Below are 21,098 nucleotides of genomic sequence, written 5' to 3'. Positions count from 1 at the left end.
TATATACACATAGAGGTGAGGTAGATTCTCCTCAGTATATACACCTAGAGGTGAGGTAGATTTTCCTCAGTATATACACAGCGGTGAGGTAGATTCTCCTCTGTATATGCACAAAAAGGTGAAGTGGATTCTCCTCAGTATATACACACAGAGGTGAGGTAGATTCTCCTCAGTATATACACACAGAGGTGAGGTAGATTCTCCTCAGTATATATACACGTAGAGGTGAGGTAGATTCTCCTAAGTATATACACATAGAGGTGAGGTAGATTCTCCTCAGTATATACACATAGAGGTGAGTTATATTCTCCTTAGGATATACACAGGAAGGTGAGGTAAATTTTTCTCAGTATATACACACAGAGGTGAGGTAGATTCTCCTCAGTATATATACATGGAGGTGAGGTATATTCACCTCGGTATATACACAGAGGTGAGGTAGATTCTCCTTAGGATATACACAGGAAGGTGAGGTAGATTCTCCTCAGTATATACACATAGAGGGAGGTAGATTCTCCTTAGTATATACACAAACTGGTGAGGTAGATTCTCCTCAGTATATACACATAGAGGGAGGTAGATTCTCCCCAGTATATATATATATATATATATATATATATATATATATATATATATATAGAGAGAGAGAGAGAGAGAGAGGGGAGGTAGATTCTCCTCAATATATACACATAGAGGTGAGGTAAATTCTCCTCAGTATATACACACAGAGGTGAGGTAGATTCTCCTCAGTATATACACACACAGAGGTGAGGTAGATTCTCCTCGGTATATATACAGAGAGGTGAGGTGGATTCTCCTCGGTAAATACACAGAGAGGTGAGGTGGATTTTTCTCAGTATATACACATAGAGGCGAGGTAGATTCTCCTCAATATATACACATAGAGGTGAGGTAGATTCTCCTCAGTATATACACATAGAGGTGAGGTAGATTCTCCTCAGTATATACACCTAGAGGTGAGGTAGATTCTCCTCAGTATATACACAGCGGTGAGGTAGATTCTCCTCAGTATATATACATAGAGGGAGGTAGATTCTCCTCAGTATATACACACAGAGGTGGGGTAGATTCTCCTCAGTATATACACATAGAGGGGAGGTAGATTCTCCTCAGTATATATACATAGAGGTGAGGTAGATTCTCCTCAGTATATACACATAGAGGTAAGGTAGATTCTCCTCAGTATATACACATAGAGGGGAGGTAGATTCTCCTCAGTATATATACATAGAGGTGAGGTAGATTCTCCTCAGTATATACACATAGAGGTAAGGTAGATTCTCCTCAGTATATACACATAGAGATGAGGTAGATTCTCCTCAGTATATACACATAGAGGTGAGGTAGATTCTCCTCACTATATACACCTAGAGGTGAGGTAGATTCTCCTCAGTATATACACAGCGGTGAGGTAGATTCTCCTCAGTATATATACATAGAGGGAGGTAGATTCTCCTCAGTATATACACACAGAGGTGGGGTAGATTCTCCTCAGTATATACACATAGAGATGAGGTAGATTCTCCTCAGTATATACACATAGAGGTGAGGTCGATTTCTCCTCAGTATATACACATAGAGGTGAGGTAGATTCTCCTCAGTATATACACATAGAGGTGAGGTAGATTCTCCTCAGTATATACACATAGAGGTGAGGTAGATTCTCCTCAGTATATACACATAGAGGGGAGGTAGATTCTCCTCAGTATATACACATAGAGGTGAGGTCGATTTCTCCTCAGTATATACACATAGAGGTGAGGTAGATTCTCCTCAGTATATACACATAGAGGGGAGGTAGATTCTCCTCTGTATATACACATAGAGGAGAGGTAGATTCTCCTCAGTATATATACATAGAGGTGAGGTAGATTCTCCTCAGTATATACACATAGAGGGGAGGTAGATTTCTCCTCAGTATATACACATAGAGGGGAGGTAGATTCTCCTCTGTATATACACATAGAGGAGAGGTAGATTCTCCCTCAGTATATACACATAGAGGTGAGGTAGATTCTCCTCAGTATATACACATAGAGGTGAGGTAGATTCTTCTCAGTATATACACATAGAGGTGAGGTAGATTCTCCTCAGTATATACACACAAAGGTGAGGTAGATTCTCCTCAGTATATACACAGCGGTGAGGTAGATTCTCCTCAGTATATATACATAGAGGGAGGTAGAGTCTCCTCAGTATATATACATAGAGGGAGGTAGATTCTCCTCAGTATATACACACAGAGGTGGGGTAGATTCTCCTCTGTATATACACATAGAGGTAAGGTAGATTCTCCTCAGTATATACACATAGAGGGGAGGTAGATTCTCCTCAGTATATACACATAGAGGAGAGGTATATTCTCCCTCAGTATATACACATAGAGGTGAGGTAGATTCTCCTCAGTATATACACCTAGAGGTGAGGTAGATTCTCCTCAGTATATACACAGCGGTGAGGTAGATTCTCCTCAGTATATATACATAGAGGGAGGTAGATTCTCCTCAGTATATACACACAGAGGTGGGGTAGATTCTCCTCAGTATATACACATAGAGATGAGGTAGATTCTCCTCAGTATATACACATAGAGGTGAGGTCGATTTCTCCTCAGTATATACACATAGAGGTGGGGTAGATTCTCCTCAGTATATACACATAGAGGTGAGGTAGATTCTCCTCAGTATATACACATAGAGGGGAGGTAGATTCTCCTCAGTATATACACATAGTGGTGAGGTCGATTTCTCCTCAGTATATACACATAGAGGTGAGGTAGATTCTCCTCAGTATATACACATAGAGGTGAGGTTGATTCTCCTCTGTATAAACACATAGAGGAGAGGTAGATTCTCCCTCAGTATATACACATAGAGGTGAGGTAGATTCTCCTCAGTATATACACATAGAGGTGAGGTAGATTCTCCTCAGTATATACACATAGAGGAGAGGTAGATTCTCCCTCAGTATATACACATAGAGGTGAGGTAGATTCTCCTCAGTATATACACATAGAGGAGAGGTAGATTCTCCTCAGTATATACACATAGAGGTGAGGTAGATTCTCCTCAGTACATACACCTAGAGGTGAGGTAGATTCTCCTCAGTATATACACAGCGGTGAGGTAGATTCTCCTCAGTATATATACATAGAGGGAGGTAGATTCTCCTCAGTATATACACACAGAGGTGGGGTAGATTCTCCTCAGTATATACACATAGAGGTAAGGTAGATTCTCCTCAGTATATACACATAGAGATGAGGTAGATTCTCCTCAGTATATACACATAGAGATGAGGTAGATTCTCCTCAGTATATACACATAGAGGTGAGGTCGATTTCTCCTCAGTATATACACATAGAGGTGAGGTAGATTCTCCTCAGTATATACACATAGAGGAGAGGTAGATTCTCCTCAGTATATACACATAGAGGAGAGGTAGATTCTCCTCAGTATATATACATAGAGGTGAGGTAGATTCTCCTCAGTATATACACATAGAGGTGAGGCAGATTCTCCTCAGTATATACACATAGAGGAGAGGTAGATTCTCCTCAGTATATACACATACAGGTGAGGTAGATTCTCCTCAGTATATACACATATAGGTGAGGTAGATTCCCCTCAGTATATACACATAGAGGTGAGGCAGATTCTCCTCAGTATATACACATATAGGTGAGGTAGATTCTCCTCAGTATATACACAGCGGTGAGGTAGATTCTCCTCAGTATATACACATAGAGGGGAGGTAGATTCTCCTCAGTATATACACATATAGGTGAGGTAGATTCTCCTCAGTATACACACAGAGAGGGGAGGTAGATTCTCCTCAGTATATACACATAGAGGTGAGGTAGATTCTCCTCAGTATATACACATAGAGGAGAGGTAGATTCTCCCTCAGTATATACACATAAAAGTCAGTTCTATTCTCCCAATGACCTTTTCCTTCTGGAGAGTAATAATCTTTATTTATATAGCACCAACATATTCCGCAGCGCTTACAAAACAGGGGGAACAGAAACAAAAACACAGTTACATGAAGTAATCAACTGATGGAGACAGTAGGATGAGGGGCTCCAACGAGCTTCCATACTACAGATAGTGGGGGGATACAGAAGGTAAAGGGCTGTGGAGGGCTTTATGGATGAAGGTAGCGAGTTTGAATTGAATTCTGTATTTGACCGGCTTTTAGTGCAGTGACTCTGGTTTAGGCTCCTATTCCGAGTCTCCATCTACACAGCCCCTACTGGACAAACCATCAGGAGAATTGGCCTCCAATACCACCTCTATGCTGACGACACCCAGCTATACACCTCTTCCCGTGAGATCACAGCGCTGGTCCTCCAGAACGCCACCGACTGCCTGTCTGCTGTCTCTAACACTATGTCCTCTCTATTCCTAAATCTGAACCTCTCTAAAACTGACCTGCTGGTGTTTCCACCCTCCACTAACCGCCCTCATACTGACATCTCCATCTCGGTGTGTGGCACTACCATAACTCCCAGACATCATGCCCGCTGCCTTGGGGTCATACTTGATTCCAATCTTCCCTTCATCCCCTACATCCAATCTCTCGCCCGAACATGTCAGCTGCACCTCAAGAACATCGCAAGAATCCGCTCTTTTCTCACAGTGGACTCGCTAAAAATGCTCACTGTTGCCCCCATTCACTCTCAGCTTGATTATTACAACTCGTTGCTAATCGGCGTCCCCTGCTCCAGACTCTGCCCCCTCCAATCCATCCTGAATGCAGCAGCCAGGCTCGTCTTTCTGTCCAGCCGCTACTCGGATGCCTCTGCCCTGTGCCAGTCACTGCACTGGCTGCCCGTCAAATACAGAATTCAATTCACACTCACCATCCTCATCCACAGCACCACGCCGCCCTACACTGCATCCGTCATCTCACTACACTACCCAGCCTGCACCCTCCCCTCCACTAACAAAATCAGACTGAGCGCCCCTTTAATTTGAATCTCTCATGACTACATGTAACCGTGGTTTTTGTGTTTTCGTACTTTTGTTATTCTGTATCCCCCGGTTTTTCTAAGCGCTGGGGAATATGTTGGCGCTGCACAAATAAAGATTATTATTAAAGGGCTTGTTAACAGGTCTGACACTGACTTGCAGGAATGCTGCCTTCCAATGGATGGCGCTGTAGACACATTCTCACCGAAAAGAACCTTATTGATTATTTAAAATTTAACCTTTATTTGGTAATCCTTAAGAGAACTAGTATGCACAAACAACAAACGAAAATTTAATGCTAAAAAATACCCCCTCTTCGGATATAAAGGGGAGAGAGTGTTTATGTAAGGACAATGGCGCCCTCTCATTAAACTGTATTTTTTCAAAGCCACAGACTAACGTTTATGAATATTTTTTACGGCGATGAATAATTGCCTCTTTATTATATATTGTCGTGGCTTTGATTTATCACTCTGTATTCATCAAAATATCATTTAGGTCTCAAAGACACTCAAAAGCGGTCATTCAGATGCTCTCCTCTGCCGCTTTACTGATAAACCCACTTAACTAAGTGATGCTTATATATAGACGACACCTTTCGTTAGATTCTCTTAACAAGGCCGTCTATATTGCACTCTGCAAATGTCTAGAATTGCTATTTCGATCGTACACGCATCTGATTTTATTCATATCTGATCCTCATAGAATTGAGGTTACTAATTCTCATACTTCATTTATTTTATTTATGCCTTCTCAATTATCCCATCGACGCGTTTCCATGACACCCATCAGTGTGTCACTTCATCAGGATGGATGTCTATTGTGGCACTTCCAACCACATTACATGAAGTCCCATACACCGCGTTAATAGCCCTTTATTTATTTGGGCTATAACACGTTCCTTCACTATGAGTACAGAGTGTCTATATTAATCTAAATAGACACCAACTATGTGCTTCAATCCGCCCCAGTGTGATCTCCCAGGCAATCTATTTGAAATGACTGCCAAGACGTCACACAGCTAGGCTCTTGTTTACAAATGAGCTTGACTCTTGGTTAGCACATGATTACCATTCCGCTCTTGTTATCCTGAGCTGGATGGATAGATAAGTAACGTGTCTATGCTGATATAGATAGACAACAAACATGTGCTCAAATTTACCTCAGTGTGACCTGTCAGGCAATCCGTGGTAATAAATTGCCAGCATGTCAAAACACCTCGGTTGTTATTTAGTTACAGAGTCTAACTTTTTTATAGCACATATTAACCTATGGCCCTTGAGTTTGGGCAAAAGGTTAAAGAGAAACTACTTAGAGACCCCGTTTTTTTAGGGGGACAGATGCAGGTAACGGCTTTCTTAGTTGCCGCTTTGATAAATCAGCAGCCAACCTGGCCGCAACCATATGGACAGAGCTGGTCAGTGGGTCTGCCGCTCGTTCTTTTGTATTGATAGCTCCTCCCATTCACTCACTGGGGATTGATCCCATCGCTCCAATCAGCTGGCCGTCTCTCTTCACACCCCCAGCATAATCTCGCGATTTCGTGACGTCACCACGTCGTGACGTCACCGCGTTGTTACGTGCCGCTGTCACATGACTCCATCCCGGTCATGTGATGCTTACTCGTCATCCTTTCGTTGTTTTACCGATTGCTATAGCAACCGGGATGCTTTGAGCCCACGCCTGCGCACTCCTAGTAATTAACTGACTCTCGCTCCATACACATTCAGGCTCAAAAGAGCCCTCCAGACCCGATTTCTACATACAACGGATCGGTGTGGATATACCGAATGCTCGAGTCAAGAAATTGTAGTTACAACCATATGATGATTTATAATCGCTATTAAAGGGGTTGTCCCGCGCCGAAACGGGTTTTTTTTTTTTCAATAGCCCCCCCGTTCGGCGCGAGACAAACCCGATGCAGGGACCTAAAAAAAAATCTGCACAGTGCTTACCTGAATCCCCGCGCTCCGGTGACTTCTCACTTACCGGCTGAAGATGGCCGCCGGGATCTTCTCCCTCGGTGGACCGCAGGGCTTCTGTGCGGTCCATTGCCGATTCCAGCCTCCTGATTGGCTGGAATCGGCACGTGACGGGGCGGAGCTACACGGAGCCGCTCTCCGGCACGAGTGGCCCCATTAGGAAAAGAAGAAGACCGGACTGCGCAAGCGCGTCTAATTGGGCGATTAGACGCTGAAAATTAGACGGCACCATGGAGACGGGAACGCTAGCAACGGAACAGGTAAGTGAATAACTTCTGTATGGCTCATAATTAATGCACAATGTACATTACAAAGTGCATTAATATGGCCATACAGAAGTGTATAACCCCACTTGCTTTCGCGGGACAACCCCTTTAAGCTCAGTGCATTATATTAGCAGCATCTCCTAGCCCAGGGTATTCAGGGAGACGGTTTTTATGGAGATTTCATGATGTATCCCCTAGGTGCTGATAAGGACAGCAAAGTCAGGTAAGTAACCAGGCACTGTATTAGGTCAACACATCCACACACAGTGGGGTATATAACAGTCAAATACTGCTTAGGAAATTTCAGTCATATACGTGACCCCTTTGGAGTGACTAGGGTGGCATCATATATCTATCTGGATACTATACATGGAAATTCCGTTAAGATTGATACGGCGACATATTATGGACTGCTTATTATCCGTATGATATTTTTTACCGTGTATTGCACCTAGGATTCTGGTGATGCGATTGCTTATTTCATTTTACATCATTTCCAAGTTCCCAGGCATGTTATTAATTTAACTTATACCTCTAATTTATTTTTTGAGAAGTCAATCGAGGTAAAGCAGATTGTATATCATAGTATATCATAAGTTCATTTGGAACATTAGATAAAAGATGCAAATGATAAACATTCATTTAATCCTTTAGGTACGCACGTATCCAATCTGTAGATCCAACTACATTCTTTCTGTAGGAGTTTTTTAGCCGTGTCCCCTCGTCTACCATTGTTTCTAATCAACTCAATCCCCCGAAAGGTGACCAACTCGGGGTTGCCACCATGCTTATCTCTCATATGCAGTGCCAAGCTGGTGTGCTCGTTGCGATTGATATTTCCTATGTGCGCAAGTATTCTGTGCCGTAGCTGTTGCCTCGTTTTACCTATATAGTCCTTTGGACAAGGACAAGTCGCCATATAAACCACTCCACATGTTCTACAGTTAATGAAATCTCGTATATCATATTCTTTCCCCGTTGCAGAACTCGTGAAAGTCCTGCAGCGGCGCATGTATTTACATGCCTTGCAGCTTGAACAGGGGTAGGAACCTTTAGTAGGTTCTCTCTGGAGCCACGTGCCTACTGCTGATATTTGTGGCATATGACTATGCACTAGTCGGTCTTTTAGGTTCCTCCCACGTCTATACGTTACCACGTAGACATATTGTTCCATCTTCCCATTTGCATATTTCCCAGAGGAGCATGCGTGGCCTTATAAGTCTCCAGCTGCTCTCCCTAAGGATACCCTTCTTGATTAACAGTGTTCTATAACACAGATCTGGGAGTATAACACTTCACCAGGAGCAGGCTGTGATAGAATGAGGATCTCTCTAAGAGATGTAAATGTGCAGGTTCCAAGCCCCATATCATTAGTCGGTCTGCTATAGCACTGCTCCACAGATAATGTGTGCTACTGTAAGAAATCACATCCAATGATGTCAGTATAACTACCGGACTGGCAAACAAAACTCCCGGTAGCGATAAACTTATTTAAGATGGAAACATAAAAGCCCACACAGGGGATGTAAGATGTCTAACGGTAACAATATGATTGATTGAATTTTTAGAACCCCTCTAATTAAAACAGAAGAAGATAAGCATGTACAATGACACGAGGCACCAGGGACTACTTAGACGATTGTGAGCGAGATCATCGGGGCATTATTGCTCAAATAAACATTTCATTGCTTGACGCTGCTTGAAAGATGAATGAGTGAACCTCCCATCGATGGATCTGGGAATCGTCAGAAATAATAAACAATATGAAGCGATAATAAAAAATAGAAGGAAAGATAGTAAGATTTAACGCATGGCTGAGACTGCAGAATGTATCCATCTTACTAAGTGTGAATGCAAGGGAATAGGACCCATTCATTTCATTTCATTTCTAGGTGGGTGTTGTGCAGTGTAGAAGCCTATTGAAATCAGGCTTCCCCTTCGACCCCGATGTATTCAGGGGGTGCACAACCAGCTGACCGGCGGACCCCAGCTGATCCACTACTAATGACCGATCCCGAGGACAGATCATCAATAGAATTTTCCCCTTTAAGCCCTTTAAGCCATAACCCTAACACTTTGGAGTCCACCAACGTCAAACACCTGAGTTGCATGTATTGCGGCTTGTTGGTCGCGACAACGTCGTGGCATGGTGGCCTCAACACAGGTAAAGACCTGTTGCCTTGTTAAGCAGGTCAAGGGTTAATGCACCGTGTGTCTGCTGGTGCTATCTGCCTTTGCTACATGGTGTGAGACAGTGACTGATAAAATGCTGGAGGGTGGATATGTGCCACCGAGCGGCCTGGGCTCGGTGGAGGAAGCCAGCATTTCTGTGTCAGTAACGCTATGTTACTGACACATTGTAGTTTTGAAAGTGGCTCCAAGCCGCATAGTCCGGGCCGGCTTTTCCTGGAGTGACCAAAGTGAAGGGTGGGATGGTCACTCCCACGTACCAGGAGGGGCTGGTACCAGGCCTTATAAAGCCTGGGCCTGCAGGTTAGAGAGAGAGCGTCTGGCTGAGAGCCAGAGGGAGCATCTGGCTGAGAGCCAGAGAGAGGGCTCTGCAGAGCAAGGAGCCCGGCTAGCCCAGCGTATGGGCTGAGAGAGCCAAAAGGCGAGGTTGACAGGGTGACGCCCCTAACCTCAACACCCCGGAGGGTGTGGTGAGACCTCCACAGGTCTGAGGACCGGACTGGCTGTGTGCAGCAAGCAAGAAGTATTCTGACAGTGAGTAGTCAGAAACAAGCACATGTATAGTGAGTGCTCAGACGAGCAGGTGTTTATTTCCGTTTTGGTTTTGTTTCTGCTGCAATAAACCCAGGCAAAGCCTGGACTAAAGAACGTTGTTGCCCGGTGTCACTGTCTCTGGCCGTGGATGCCCACGCTGCTACTGCCCCTAAACGCTAATCCCTCACATATGGTGTTTGGATGCGGGCAGCGGTCTTAAAGAGACATACACCAATTAATAGACATTTTGCTGCAGCAGCTGGAGAACCGTTGCTAAGGGCAACCGCCCAAAGAGAGATTGTCTGAGCGTGCCATAACCCCATGTCCCGGGTGGACGCTGCAACGGCGCAGCACCCAGATACAGCCAGTATGGAGGAATGGATGAAGCAATGGATGCCAGAGATAGTGCTGCAACAGGAGACCATAGCTCCGCAGCAGAAAGCACAACAGGAGGCCATGGTTCAGCAGCAGGAGGAAAGGCAACGCCTAATAAAGCAGTTGGCTACACTGACAGAGTCACTCAGGACTACAGGGAATGAGCCCCTTATACAACAAACTGAAACGGATCACACGGCTGTGTTGGGAGAACAAGCCCCTAAGTGTGAAAAGTTGAAAACACAGTTTGAGAAAGAAAGTAGTCTTCAAGAGGTGGAACAGCTGAAAACAAAAAGTGCAGCTCTCTTAAAGGAGAAGGAGCATTTTGAGAGGTTGGCTAAGGAGGAAGCTGATCGCCGAGTGTTGCTGCAACAGATGAATGTTCAGTATGAACAGCGCTTAAAAGAGATGAGAAGTAAGAAAGAAAAGTTTAAGGAATATCTTTCATCAGCCCATGAAGAGATACAAGACCTCAGAGATGTAGCCAGAGATGAGGCTGACCGCAGAGTATGTCTGGAGGCACAAGCTGCGCAGTATGAACAGGACTGTAAGAAACTGCAAATGAAAACCCAAGAGTTGAAAATGCAGCTAGCCAAGAAAAATGGTGACTGGGAGGGCCAAGTAAGTCAGCTCAAGGAAGAGCTGGAAATACAGAAATCTGCATGCAGTAAGACCAAAAAGCAAGCAGAGTTCTTGGAAGACTTACTGGGTCACAAGGAAAACCAGGAAGTGCTGCTTGAGAGACTGGTGTCCCAGCTACAGATGAGCTTGGATGAGGAAGCTGAAGTACATGGAACCCAAATCCAGGAGCTGGAACAGAGTCATGCTGTAGCTGTGGGGAAACTGTCCAAGCAGTTGAAGCAACTTGAAAAGGTGAAAGAAACATTGGAAAATGAGTGTCTTGAGCTGTCCCAAAGAGTGAAGGGGTTGTTGGAAGACAAGTATGCATATGAATGCAAGAAAGACATAGTAGAGATGCAGCTTCAAGAGCTACAAATAAAAATAGCCGAAGGTGACAGTGTGCAGACCGCATTGTCTGAGCAGGTGAGCAGGCTGCAGGAGAAGCTGGAAGCTCAGACTGAAGAGTCTCAGAAGTTACTGCAAGAACAGAAGCAGCAGAAGCTTGGTCTCAGTGCACACCTGAAGGCTATGCAAGATGAGAAAAATGTGCTCCTCAAGCAAGTAGGGGAGGATGCAAAAGCTAAGAGAAACCTATCAGAGCAGATTGCAACACTTCAGGCTGAGGTGGTGGATCTGGAAGATAGACTGGAGAAGAGTGCTTTGTGTCTGGTTTCTGTGGAAGAGCAGAAAAGAGAAATACAAGGAGAATTAGAAACTACAAGGCAGCAGTATGTAGAGAAGACAGCTGCTTGTGACAAGCTCGAGAAGGTTAAAGTACATCTTCAGCAAGAGATAGAAGGTGCTTCTGTGAAGCTTGGTCTCCAAAAGGACCTTGTATCCAAACTAAGAAAGACACAGCAACTATGTGAACAGCAGCTCACAGAAGAGAAAATCAGGTCGGCAAGATATGTCACTGAATGTGAGCGTGCTGAAGAAAGGGTCTGCATGAAAGAGGCCGAAGTGTTAACTTTAACGCACACCCTGAAAATGATGTCAGAGAGGGAAGAAAAACTGTATGAGAACCCTGCATGCTGGGTCACGGTTGAAGAGCAAGACAGTGAAATCCTAGAAGTGGAAGCGCTAAATCAGCTGTTTTGTCTTCAAACTGATGTCTATGATGAACTTGAGAAGTTTACAGTGAGTCTTCAGCAGGAAGTAGAAGACATTAGTGTGGAGCTTGGTCACCAATGTCAGATGGCATCCAACTGGGAGAAGAAACAAAAGAGGTGTGAACAGTGGCTTCCTGAGGAGAAGTCAGTGTTTCCTAAAGTTGCAAAAGAAAGGTGTAACAAGCTTGTGCACACTGAAATGCAAGGCTCGATTAGCACCAAGACAGATGCTAAACAAAGAACCCTGATACGAGAAAAGCTAAAAGGTGTGTTCCAACGACCGGTAGCAGAAATGGAGATCCTGCTGGAGAATATTAAGAAAGAGACTGAAGCGCTAACCCTGAAGCGCCCCCTAAAAGTAGTGTCAGAGAAAAGAGCAGAGCTTCAGCAGTTCTCAGAGAAGTTGCGCATGAAGATGAAATGCTGTAAATCAGATAGCCAAGCGGCTGAAAGAAGTGTTCTGAGACCAGACATGTCTAAAACCCAGTTCAGACAGAAAAGAAAAAAGGGGATTTTGTTAAAGAATCTGAAAAAGTTACAAGTAGTAAAGAGTGCCAATTTATGTTTACAAAAGGAGACTACTGAGGCTCAGAAGGTCTCACACGTGGATGCAGAAGTACTGGAAGAACTGCAGCAAAAGAATAGTGTCGTACAAAAGCAAACCCCAAAAGTGAAGAAAGTGTTTGTCCAAGTGGTAGAAGCCTATCACAGGGATGCTGGCTCCAAGGACCAGCTCATCAGTGAACTGAATACTACCAAGAAAAAGGCAGAGTCAGAGGTAAAAGAACTGGAAGAACCCAGAGACAAGGTTCTGGCACTAGAAAGAGACCCCCGAGCCTGGAGCTTTGACCCTGGAGGGCCAAGAAGAAAAGACTTTGAGCGTGGGACCAAGGCCCAACACCCAGGCCTTGTCGAGGACGCATTTCAGGACAGCTAAGTGTTCGAACCCACGGGCTCGAACAGAGGGGGAGGGTATGTGAGACAGTGACTGATAAAATGCTGGAGGGTGGATACGTGCCACCGAGCGGCCTGGGCTCGGTGGAGGAAGCCAGCATTTCTGTGTCAGTAACGCTATGTTACTGACACGTTGTAGTTTTGTAAGTGGCTCCAAGCCGCATAGTCCGGGCCGGCTTTTCCTGGAGTGACCAAAGTGAAGGGTGGGATGGTCACTCCCACGTACCAGGAGGGGCTGGTACCAGGCCTTATAAAGCCTGGGCCTGCAGGTTAGAGAGAGAGCGTCTGGCTGAGAGCCAGAGGGAGCGTCTGGCTGAGAGCCAGAGAGAGGGCTCTGCAGAGCAAGGAGCCCGGCTAGCCCGGAGAGACAGAGAGAGAGCGCCAAAAGGCGAGGTTGACAGGGTGACGCCCCTAACCTCAACACCCCGGAGGGTGTGGTGAGACCTCCACAGGTCTGAGGACCGGACTGGCTGTGTGCAGCAAGCAAGAAGTATTCTGACAGTGAGTAGTCAGAAACAAGCACATGTATAGTGAGTGCTCAGACGAGCAGGTGTTTATTTCCGTTTTGGTTTTGTTTCTGCTGCAATAAACCCAGGCAAAGCCTGGACTAAAGAACGTTGTTGCCCGGTGTCACTGTCTCTGGCCGCGGATGCCCACGCTGCTACTGCCCCTAAACGCTAATCACTCACATAGGATACATGCTAGATTAGTCATGCCTGGGAGTAGGGTGGAGGTGTGGTTTTCTATTCACTCTGCCAGTTTTCAGATGCAGAGTGGCTATATATGGTCACCCCTCTTGGTGATCAGCGCTGCTTATTCCGTTCCATAGGGGAGAACTTGGAGTTTGGAGCTCTGCTGTGCTGGGTGGTTTTTCTACTTGCAGATAAGTTGCTGCGGGTTCCTTTTCAGTTGTATAGTTGCTTTTCATTTCTGTTTTGCTCTGCTGTTCAGTTCATCTCTCTGAGGGTCCCTTCAGGAACAGTCAAGGCCCAGGAAGAAGACCGTGGGCCGTCTCTATTGAAATGAATACACTGCTTCTAGGTAGGGACCCTTCACCTCCCCTGCTAGGTTAGGGCCAGGCTTCCTTCTCCTTGGAGTGGTGCTGCCTTTCAGCATAGCTTGGTGTGCAGCTATTTTCTATCATGTGTACATTCCCTATCAAGGCGCTGAGTGTTGTACTCTGGTGATGCACAGGCCTTGAATCTGGGTTACGTAAGTCAGTTGTGGTGCGCACTGTTCTTCAGTGAAATAGTCTTTCAGCTACTGTAGTTGTTATCATCACCCTGCGTCCGTGCTGAGCGTGGTGCTCATGTGCTGCACGGACGTGACAGCATGAAGTCCACCAACGTCTGACACCTGACTTGCACGGAGGCCACCAACGTCTGACACCTGACTTGCACGGAGGCCACCAACGTCTGACACCTGACTTGCACGGAGGCCACCAACGTCTGACACCTGACTTGCACGGAGGCCACCAACGTCTGACACCTGACTTGCACGGAGGCCACCAACGTCTGACACCTGACTTGCACGGAGGCCACCAACGTCTGACACCTGACTTGCACGGAGGCCACCAACGTCTGACACCTGAGTTAATACATCCGATTCCAGGATGTATTAAGAGAAGCATGGAGTCTAGATCACTGTGGTGCCCAGAACTGGAATACTGTGACCAGTTCTGGGCACCGCACTTTAAAAAAGACATAGACAAACTGGAGCAAGTTCAGAGAAGAGTTACCAAGATGGTGAGTGGTCTGCAAATCATGTCCAATGAGGAACCGTTAAAGGATCTGGGAATGTTTAGCTTGCAGAGGAGAAGGCTGAGAGGAGACTTAATAGCGGTCTACAAATATCTGAAGGGCTGTCACAGTGCAGAGGGATCAGCCCTATTCTCATCTGCACAAGGAAAGACTAGAAGCAATGGGATGAAACTGAAAGGGAGGAGACACAGATTAGATATTAGACAGTGAGGGGGATCAATGAGTGGAACAGGCTGCCACGGGAGGTGGTGAGTTCTCATTCAATGGAAGTCTTCAGAGGCTGGACAGACATCTGTCTGAGATGCTTTAATGATCCTGCACTGTGTGGGGGTTTGGACCCGATGACCCTGGAGGTCTCTTCCAACTGTACTATTTTATGATTCTATGACTTGCATGAAGTCCAGCAACTTCTGACATTTGTGAATAGGTATTCCAGGCCAGGAAGACTGGACTACATCCCACAGCACTGCTGCATGTTTTAGTTTTGCCTCATATACCACATTTTTGAGGTCACCCGACATTTCTTTATGTGGTTGAGGTCAGGGGATCGGGCCAGACACTCCATCACCTCAATCCTGTTTGTCTGTAAACCAGGATGTTCACTTACTGGTGTGTTTTAGTGCATCGTCATGTTGAAACCCCCATTTCAAGGGCATTTTTTCTTCAGCATAGGGCAACGTGATATCTTCAAGTATTTTGATATATTCAAACTGATCCCTGATCCCTGGTATGCGATAAAAAGGTCCAACATCCCGGTATAAGAAACATCCCCATATTGTGATTTTTGTCACCCTCCTCCCTTAAGATTGGCTGCACAAGGGCATGTTTGCATTGCGTAATCCGAGCCTGATGTCCGCCGCTAGGTTCTGCAGCAAATACCGCCAATAACATGCGATGGAAAAGCAAATTTTTTTTTTTTGCATGAGTGGAAATCAATTGCAATTTTCCACTTGTGGAGGAAAAATTGCAGCTCCATTTTAGTGCAGTGTCCCCACGGAAAGCTTCCATTGAAGTCAATGGAAGCCATCCAACCCGCGTCTCATCTGCAATTAACCTTGCGGAAAGGTCAAGGGAACTAGTGTCATCGCCTAGCAATGAAGCAGAAAAATCTGTACTGCGTATGCCCGACGGTGAGCCGTCCGGAGCATACGCAGCACAGAAAGATAAATAAAGGCAAGTCTGTGGGGTCACCTGCTGGGGACAGGAATGGACTGCAGCACGGGATTCCGCTTCCGGAATCCGATCCGGTTGTGTGCAGCCAGCTTAAATAAGGGCCAAAATTAACCCTTGTTGTTCCACAGAACTAATGACTTCACCAACTTAACTGCTCACAGCCCTTTCAGTTACTGATTTGGAGGAGAAAGTGGTGCCGACGTCCGACTCGTTGGCGCTGTTCTCTATTACTCTACTTCACTTACAAGTAAATTACCAGAAATATCACTTCTACCAAAACCAGTGACTTACCCGCTTAGTGATGTTGGACTGCCAGGTTTTGAGCACCACTGTACACTTTAGCACCTTTCAGACAATAGTTGTGTTGTGTAAGGGCTTGTTCGCAGTGATTTACATTGGGGTATTAAGATGAAACCACATATTCACTGTGTGTTTGTGCTCACAACAACGGGCCCTGCTTATTGATGGGCAATAATATCCGCAGACGGGCCAAAATACTCAAGGAATAGGCATTTTTTGATACGTGAATGTGCTGTGTATTCATGGACAACAATATGCTTTCGCCCGTGTGTACTGCCGCCCCAAGGGCTTCTTGACACGGGCGTGAATATGCTCCATGCGGCTCACAGTGCGGAATCCCCATTGATTTGCATTGGGGTATTCAGACCTTTGTAATTACAACACATGAAGAGAAGCAACATGCCCTATGTTGGTCCGTATTACTGAATCATGGGGACAGATGACTACGCAGCGCACGTACAACACATCTGTACTAAATCAATGAACCTGCCTGCATTGTTTTTCTTTTTTTACAAATGTGAAAAACGCTGTAAATACAAGTATAAAATCAATGCAAACAAGGTCAGATACGCAGGGAATATACATTGCTTCCATCTGTGAAAACTGCGCCCACCCGTGTGGTATGAATCCTTTGGGGCGGCTTCACAGGGGTGCATTTTACTGCACTGCTTGCGCTCGCATGGCATGGTAATTTGCGCACAGCAGATGAGCATGCCTCGACTTAAATGGCTATTTAGTCTAATAAGGTCCGCATGTGTTCTTTGTCCAGCGGAGTTGTGCAGCGCTTCACGCATCTCCTTGTGTAATACTCGCACATTGGTGCAGCCCTATAGACTTCTATGGGGACCTTTGGTGCACGCATATGAACAGAAGCAGAGCAGCTTCTATTTTTTTGTGTGTGTGAGAAATGTGAGTGTAAATTCGGTGTGCAAAGCCATTGGCATCAATGAGTTCAATTCTCTGTGTATTGTGCCAGCAAATATGCTCGTGTGAAGCCGCCCTTAGAGTGTCTAGATTACTTGTTCTGCTACCATCTGTGTATAAATAGGATTAGCCATCACAACAAGAAACACAATAATCCCACTATCCACTGCACAAAGGAAAACAAGGTAAAGGAGTAGGATCATGCTTACAATAATGTAAGTACTTTTCCCAGTACCGGTCAGACCCACGAATACAGAAGGCTTCTGGTGTGTCGTCAGCAGCTCCATCAGTGCTGTGTAGCGAATCGTGTCCAAGGTGGGGACAATTATCTCGTTAAACATCATATCGCGTGGTATCGGCGGCACAGAGCTCAGGTCTTCTGTCCACAGCTCCCATCTTCCGACACCCTACAGAGGAATATGTGACATCTTTAAGTCATTCTGTATTCCAGGCTGTGACATTATTGGCTACTGAAGCCCACAAGCAGACTAGATGCACTCGTTAAATATAATAATGCTTATCAATGTAACCCACCAATATATCCCTTTACACAATGTATATAACCTCTAGGAAGAAGAGACAATGTAACACAATGTATGTAACCTCTAGGAAGAAGAGACGATGTAACACAATGTATGTAACCTCTAGGAAGAAGAGACGATGTAACACAATGTATGTAACCTCTAGGAAGAAGAGACGATGTAACACAATGTATATAACCTCTAGGAAGAAGAGACAATGTAACACAATGTATGTAACCTCTAGGAAGAAGAGACAATGTAACACAATGTATGTAACCTCTAGGAAGAAGAGACAATGTAACACAATGTATGTAACCTCTAGGAAGAAGAGACAATGTAACACAATGTATGTAACCTCTAGGAAGAAGAGACAATGTAACACAATGTATGTAACCTCTGGGGAGAAGAGACAATGTAACACAATGTATGTAACCTCTAGGAAGAAGAGACAATGTAACACAATGTATATAACCTCTAGGAAGAAGAGACAATGTAACACAATGTATGTAACCTCTAGGAAGAAGAGACAATGTAACACAATGTATGTAACCTCTAGGAAGAAGAGACAATGTAACACAATGTATGTAACCTCTAGGAAGAAGAGACAATGTAACACAATGTATGTAACCTCTAGGAAGAAGAGACAATGTAACACAATGTATGTAACCTCTAGGAAGAAGAGACAATGTAACACAATGTATGAAACCTCTAGGAAGAAGAGACAATGTAACACAATGTATGTAACCTCTAGGAAGAAGAGACAATGTAACACAATGTATGTAACCTCTAGGAAGAAGAGACAATGTAACACAATGTATGTAACCTCTAGGAAGAAAAGACAATGTAACACAATGTATGTAACCTCTAGGAAGAAGAGACAATGTAACACAATGTATGAAACCTCTAGGAAGAAAAGACAATGTAACACAATGCATGTAACCTATAGGGAGGAGAGACAATGTAACACAATGTATGTAACCTCTAGGGAGGAGAGACGATGTAACACAATGTATGTAACCTCTAGGGAGGAGAGACAATGTAACACAATGTATGTAACCTCTAGGAAGAAGAGACAATGTAACAATGTATGTAACCTCTAGGAAGAAGAGACAATGTAACAATGTATGTAATCTCTAGGAAGAAGAGACAATGTAACACAATGTATGTAACCTCTAGGGAGGAGAGACAATGTAACACAATGTATGTAACCTCTGGGAAGAAGAGACGATGTAACACAATGTATGTAACCTCTAGGGAGGAGAGACGATGTAACACAATGTATGTAACCTCTAGGAAGAAGAGACAATGTAACACAATGTATGTAACCTCTAGGAAGAAGAGACAATGTAACACAATGTATGTAACCTCTGGGGAGAAGAGACGATGTAACACAATGTATGTAACCTCTAGGGAGGAGAGACAATGTAACACAATGTATGTAACCTCTAGGGAGAAGAGACAATGTAACACAATGCATGTAACCTATAGGGAGGAGAGACAATGTAACACAATGTATGTAACCTCTAGGGAGGAGAGACGATGTAACACAATGTATGTAACCTCTAGGAAGAAGAGACAATGTAACACAATGTATGTAACCTCTGGGAAGAAGAGACGATGTAACACAATGTATGTAACTCCTAGGGAGGAGAGACAATGTAACACAATGTATATAACCCTCTACTGCCACAGTGTGCCATCTGTCGCTGGAAGTGCACTTTGGCACTGCCATCCTTGCTCCCATCTTACATGCCGCATTCCTCCTGCTTCTACCTGTAGGGCTCCCTTGCGCTTCTGCTTCTACAGTGTGCGCTCCAGCAAGGTGTCCCCCTCCAATCTGCTCCCAACTATATTAGGCATCTAACCCCCAAGAGTAGATTCCAAAGCAATTGGTTTCATCAGCCATTGTGACAAAGCCCCAGTAAGTGTGTATTGTGGTTCTGACTCCTGCTCTGACTTTTGACTATTCTGACTTCTGTGCTCCCTGACTTTGGCATTGTTTATTGGATGTTGGTATTGCTTGCTGTCTGCCCTGACCATTTGCCTGTTTTCCTGTTACGTACCTGTTCCCACTATCAGGGACCACACCTCGACCCGGTGCAGCGTCAGCAGTCACTCAACCAGGACTGTTGGTGCGAGTAACTGCTTGGGGACCGCGCAAAGGCCATATCCCACTTGGAAAGGTCAAGACTGAAAATTGGAGTTACCCACTCACTGTCCTCTGAGACAGCCCAAAGTCAACCGGTGTGCGGGAAGACAGATCCACATCTGCCTGTCTGACAAAATGTTGCTAGTGATACAGCTGGCACCATGGGAAGTACACAACCATTCTTGCCTCAGTTACTCCAGAAATGCATATAGGTCACTCTGTAAATCATCTCTTTATATAATCCCAATTGTGGCACAGAAAGGTATTTGGAGTACATGACATGAAAGGGATCAAGAGTCTGCAATGTCATGATAGTCGAGTCTAAATCTAAAGTGTATGTAGTATCCCAGAGTTGGAGGCCCTCAGCATTAATATCTGCTACCTCATATTAACTGTGTGTGTGTGTGTATATATATATATATATATGTGGAAAAGGTGTGTGTTTGATTGTAAATGGTTAATAATGGGTTAATGTCTGATGCTCCTACCACCTAACACTGCATGACTGTGCATAGTACACCCTAACCTGCTCTCACCCTTGGCAGTCACCCCTAGCTAGATTGGGGATTGGCTAGTTAGCTTTCCCTTAGCTCAGGATTGGTAGACAGAAAAGGTATAAAAGACAGAGAGTGGGCGGGGTTTGCCAGTCTAGTCCTGGCCTGGAGAAAGTCTAGTCCAGAGGAACCAGAGATAGAGACGAGGGAGAAAAAGGCAACCATCTACTCTAGCCAATGTGGTGGAAAGAAGAACATCAAGTGTGAGTTCTAAAGAGAAAGAGAGAGAACAGAGGAGAAAATTTAAAAAATCAACTTTATCCTGGAGTGTTAGGAGGAAAGAGAAATAGAAACACGTCATCAGTTCACCCTGTCCAGTCATAGCCCACTAACTGAATCTATAGTGAATGATGCACGTGGAGCCTGTGATTTAAGTCCTGACAACGTAATAAGAATAATGTAACTGCTATTGGGACGAAAATACTCACCTAATAAAGCTTGGAATGATTTCATCCAAAGTTTGCTTCCTGAAGTACTTCCCATCACCTACAACAGCTGCACTGAGTTACCACACGCCACTACATGAGTGCAAGGACTACTACCCCCATTTTTGTTTAGTTCTCAACTTTTTGTAGTTTTGATTTTTGTCCAGAATGGTTCCCTACCCATGCACGGATTCGCTTCACGACCAATTAACATCTTACCCTGTCTGCCTCCGTGGGTAGCAGGCCATAACAGCTGCCTATATATTA

The 21,098-nt window shown here is 44.7% G+C and overlaps 1 protein-coding gene across 1 annotated transcript in view; it reads right to left on the bottom strand.

The window, feature by feature from the left end:
* Positions 1–21,098, bottom strand: part of DNAH7 (dynein axonemal heavy chain 7) — a 499,785-nt gene that overhangs the window by 218,148 nt on the left and 260,539 nt on the right. The window contains exon 35 of the mRNA XM_066577151.1: positions 17,392–17,589. Within this exon, the coding sequence (XP_066433248.1) occupies positions 17,392–17,589 (198 nt within the window). The remainder of the gene's footprint in view (positions 1–17,391; positions 17,590–21,098) is intronic.

Source organism: Eleutherodactylus coqui, chromosome 8 (assembly GCF_035609145.1).
Source record: "Eleutherodactylus coqui strain aEleCoq1 chromosome 8, aEleCoq1.hap1, whole genome shotgun sequence".
Classification (NCBI taxonomy): Eukaryota; Metazoa; Chordata; class Amphibia; order Anura; family Eleutherodactylidae; genus Eleutherodactylus; species Eleutherodactylus coqui.
The sequence above is the reverse complement of the archived record's forward strand: the minus strand, read 5'-3'. Positions and strand labels throughout refer to the sequence as shown.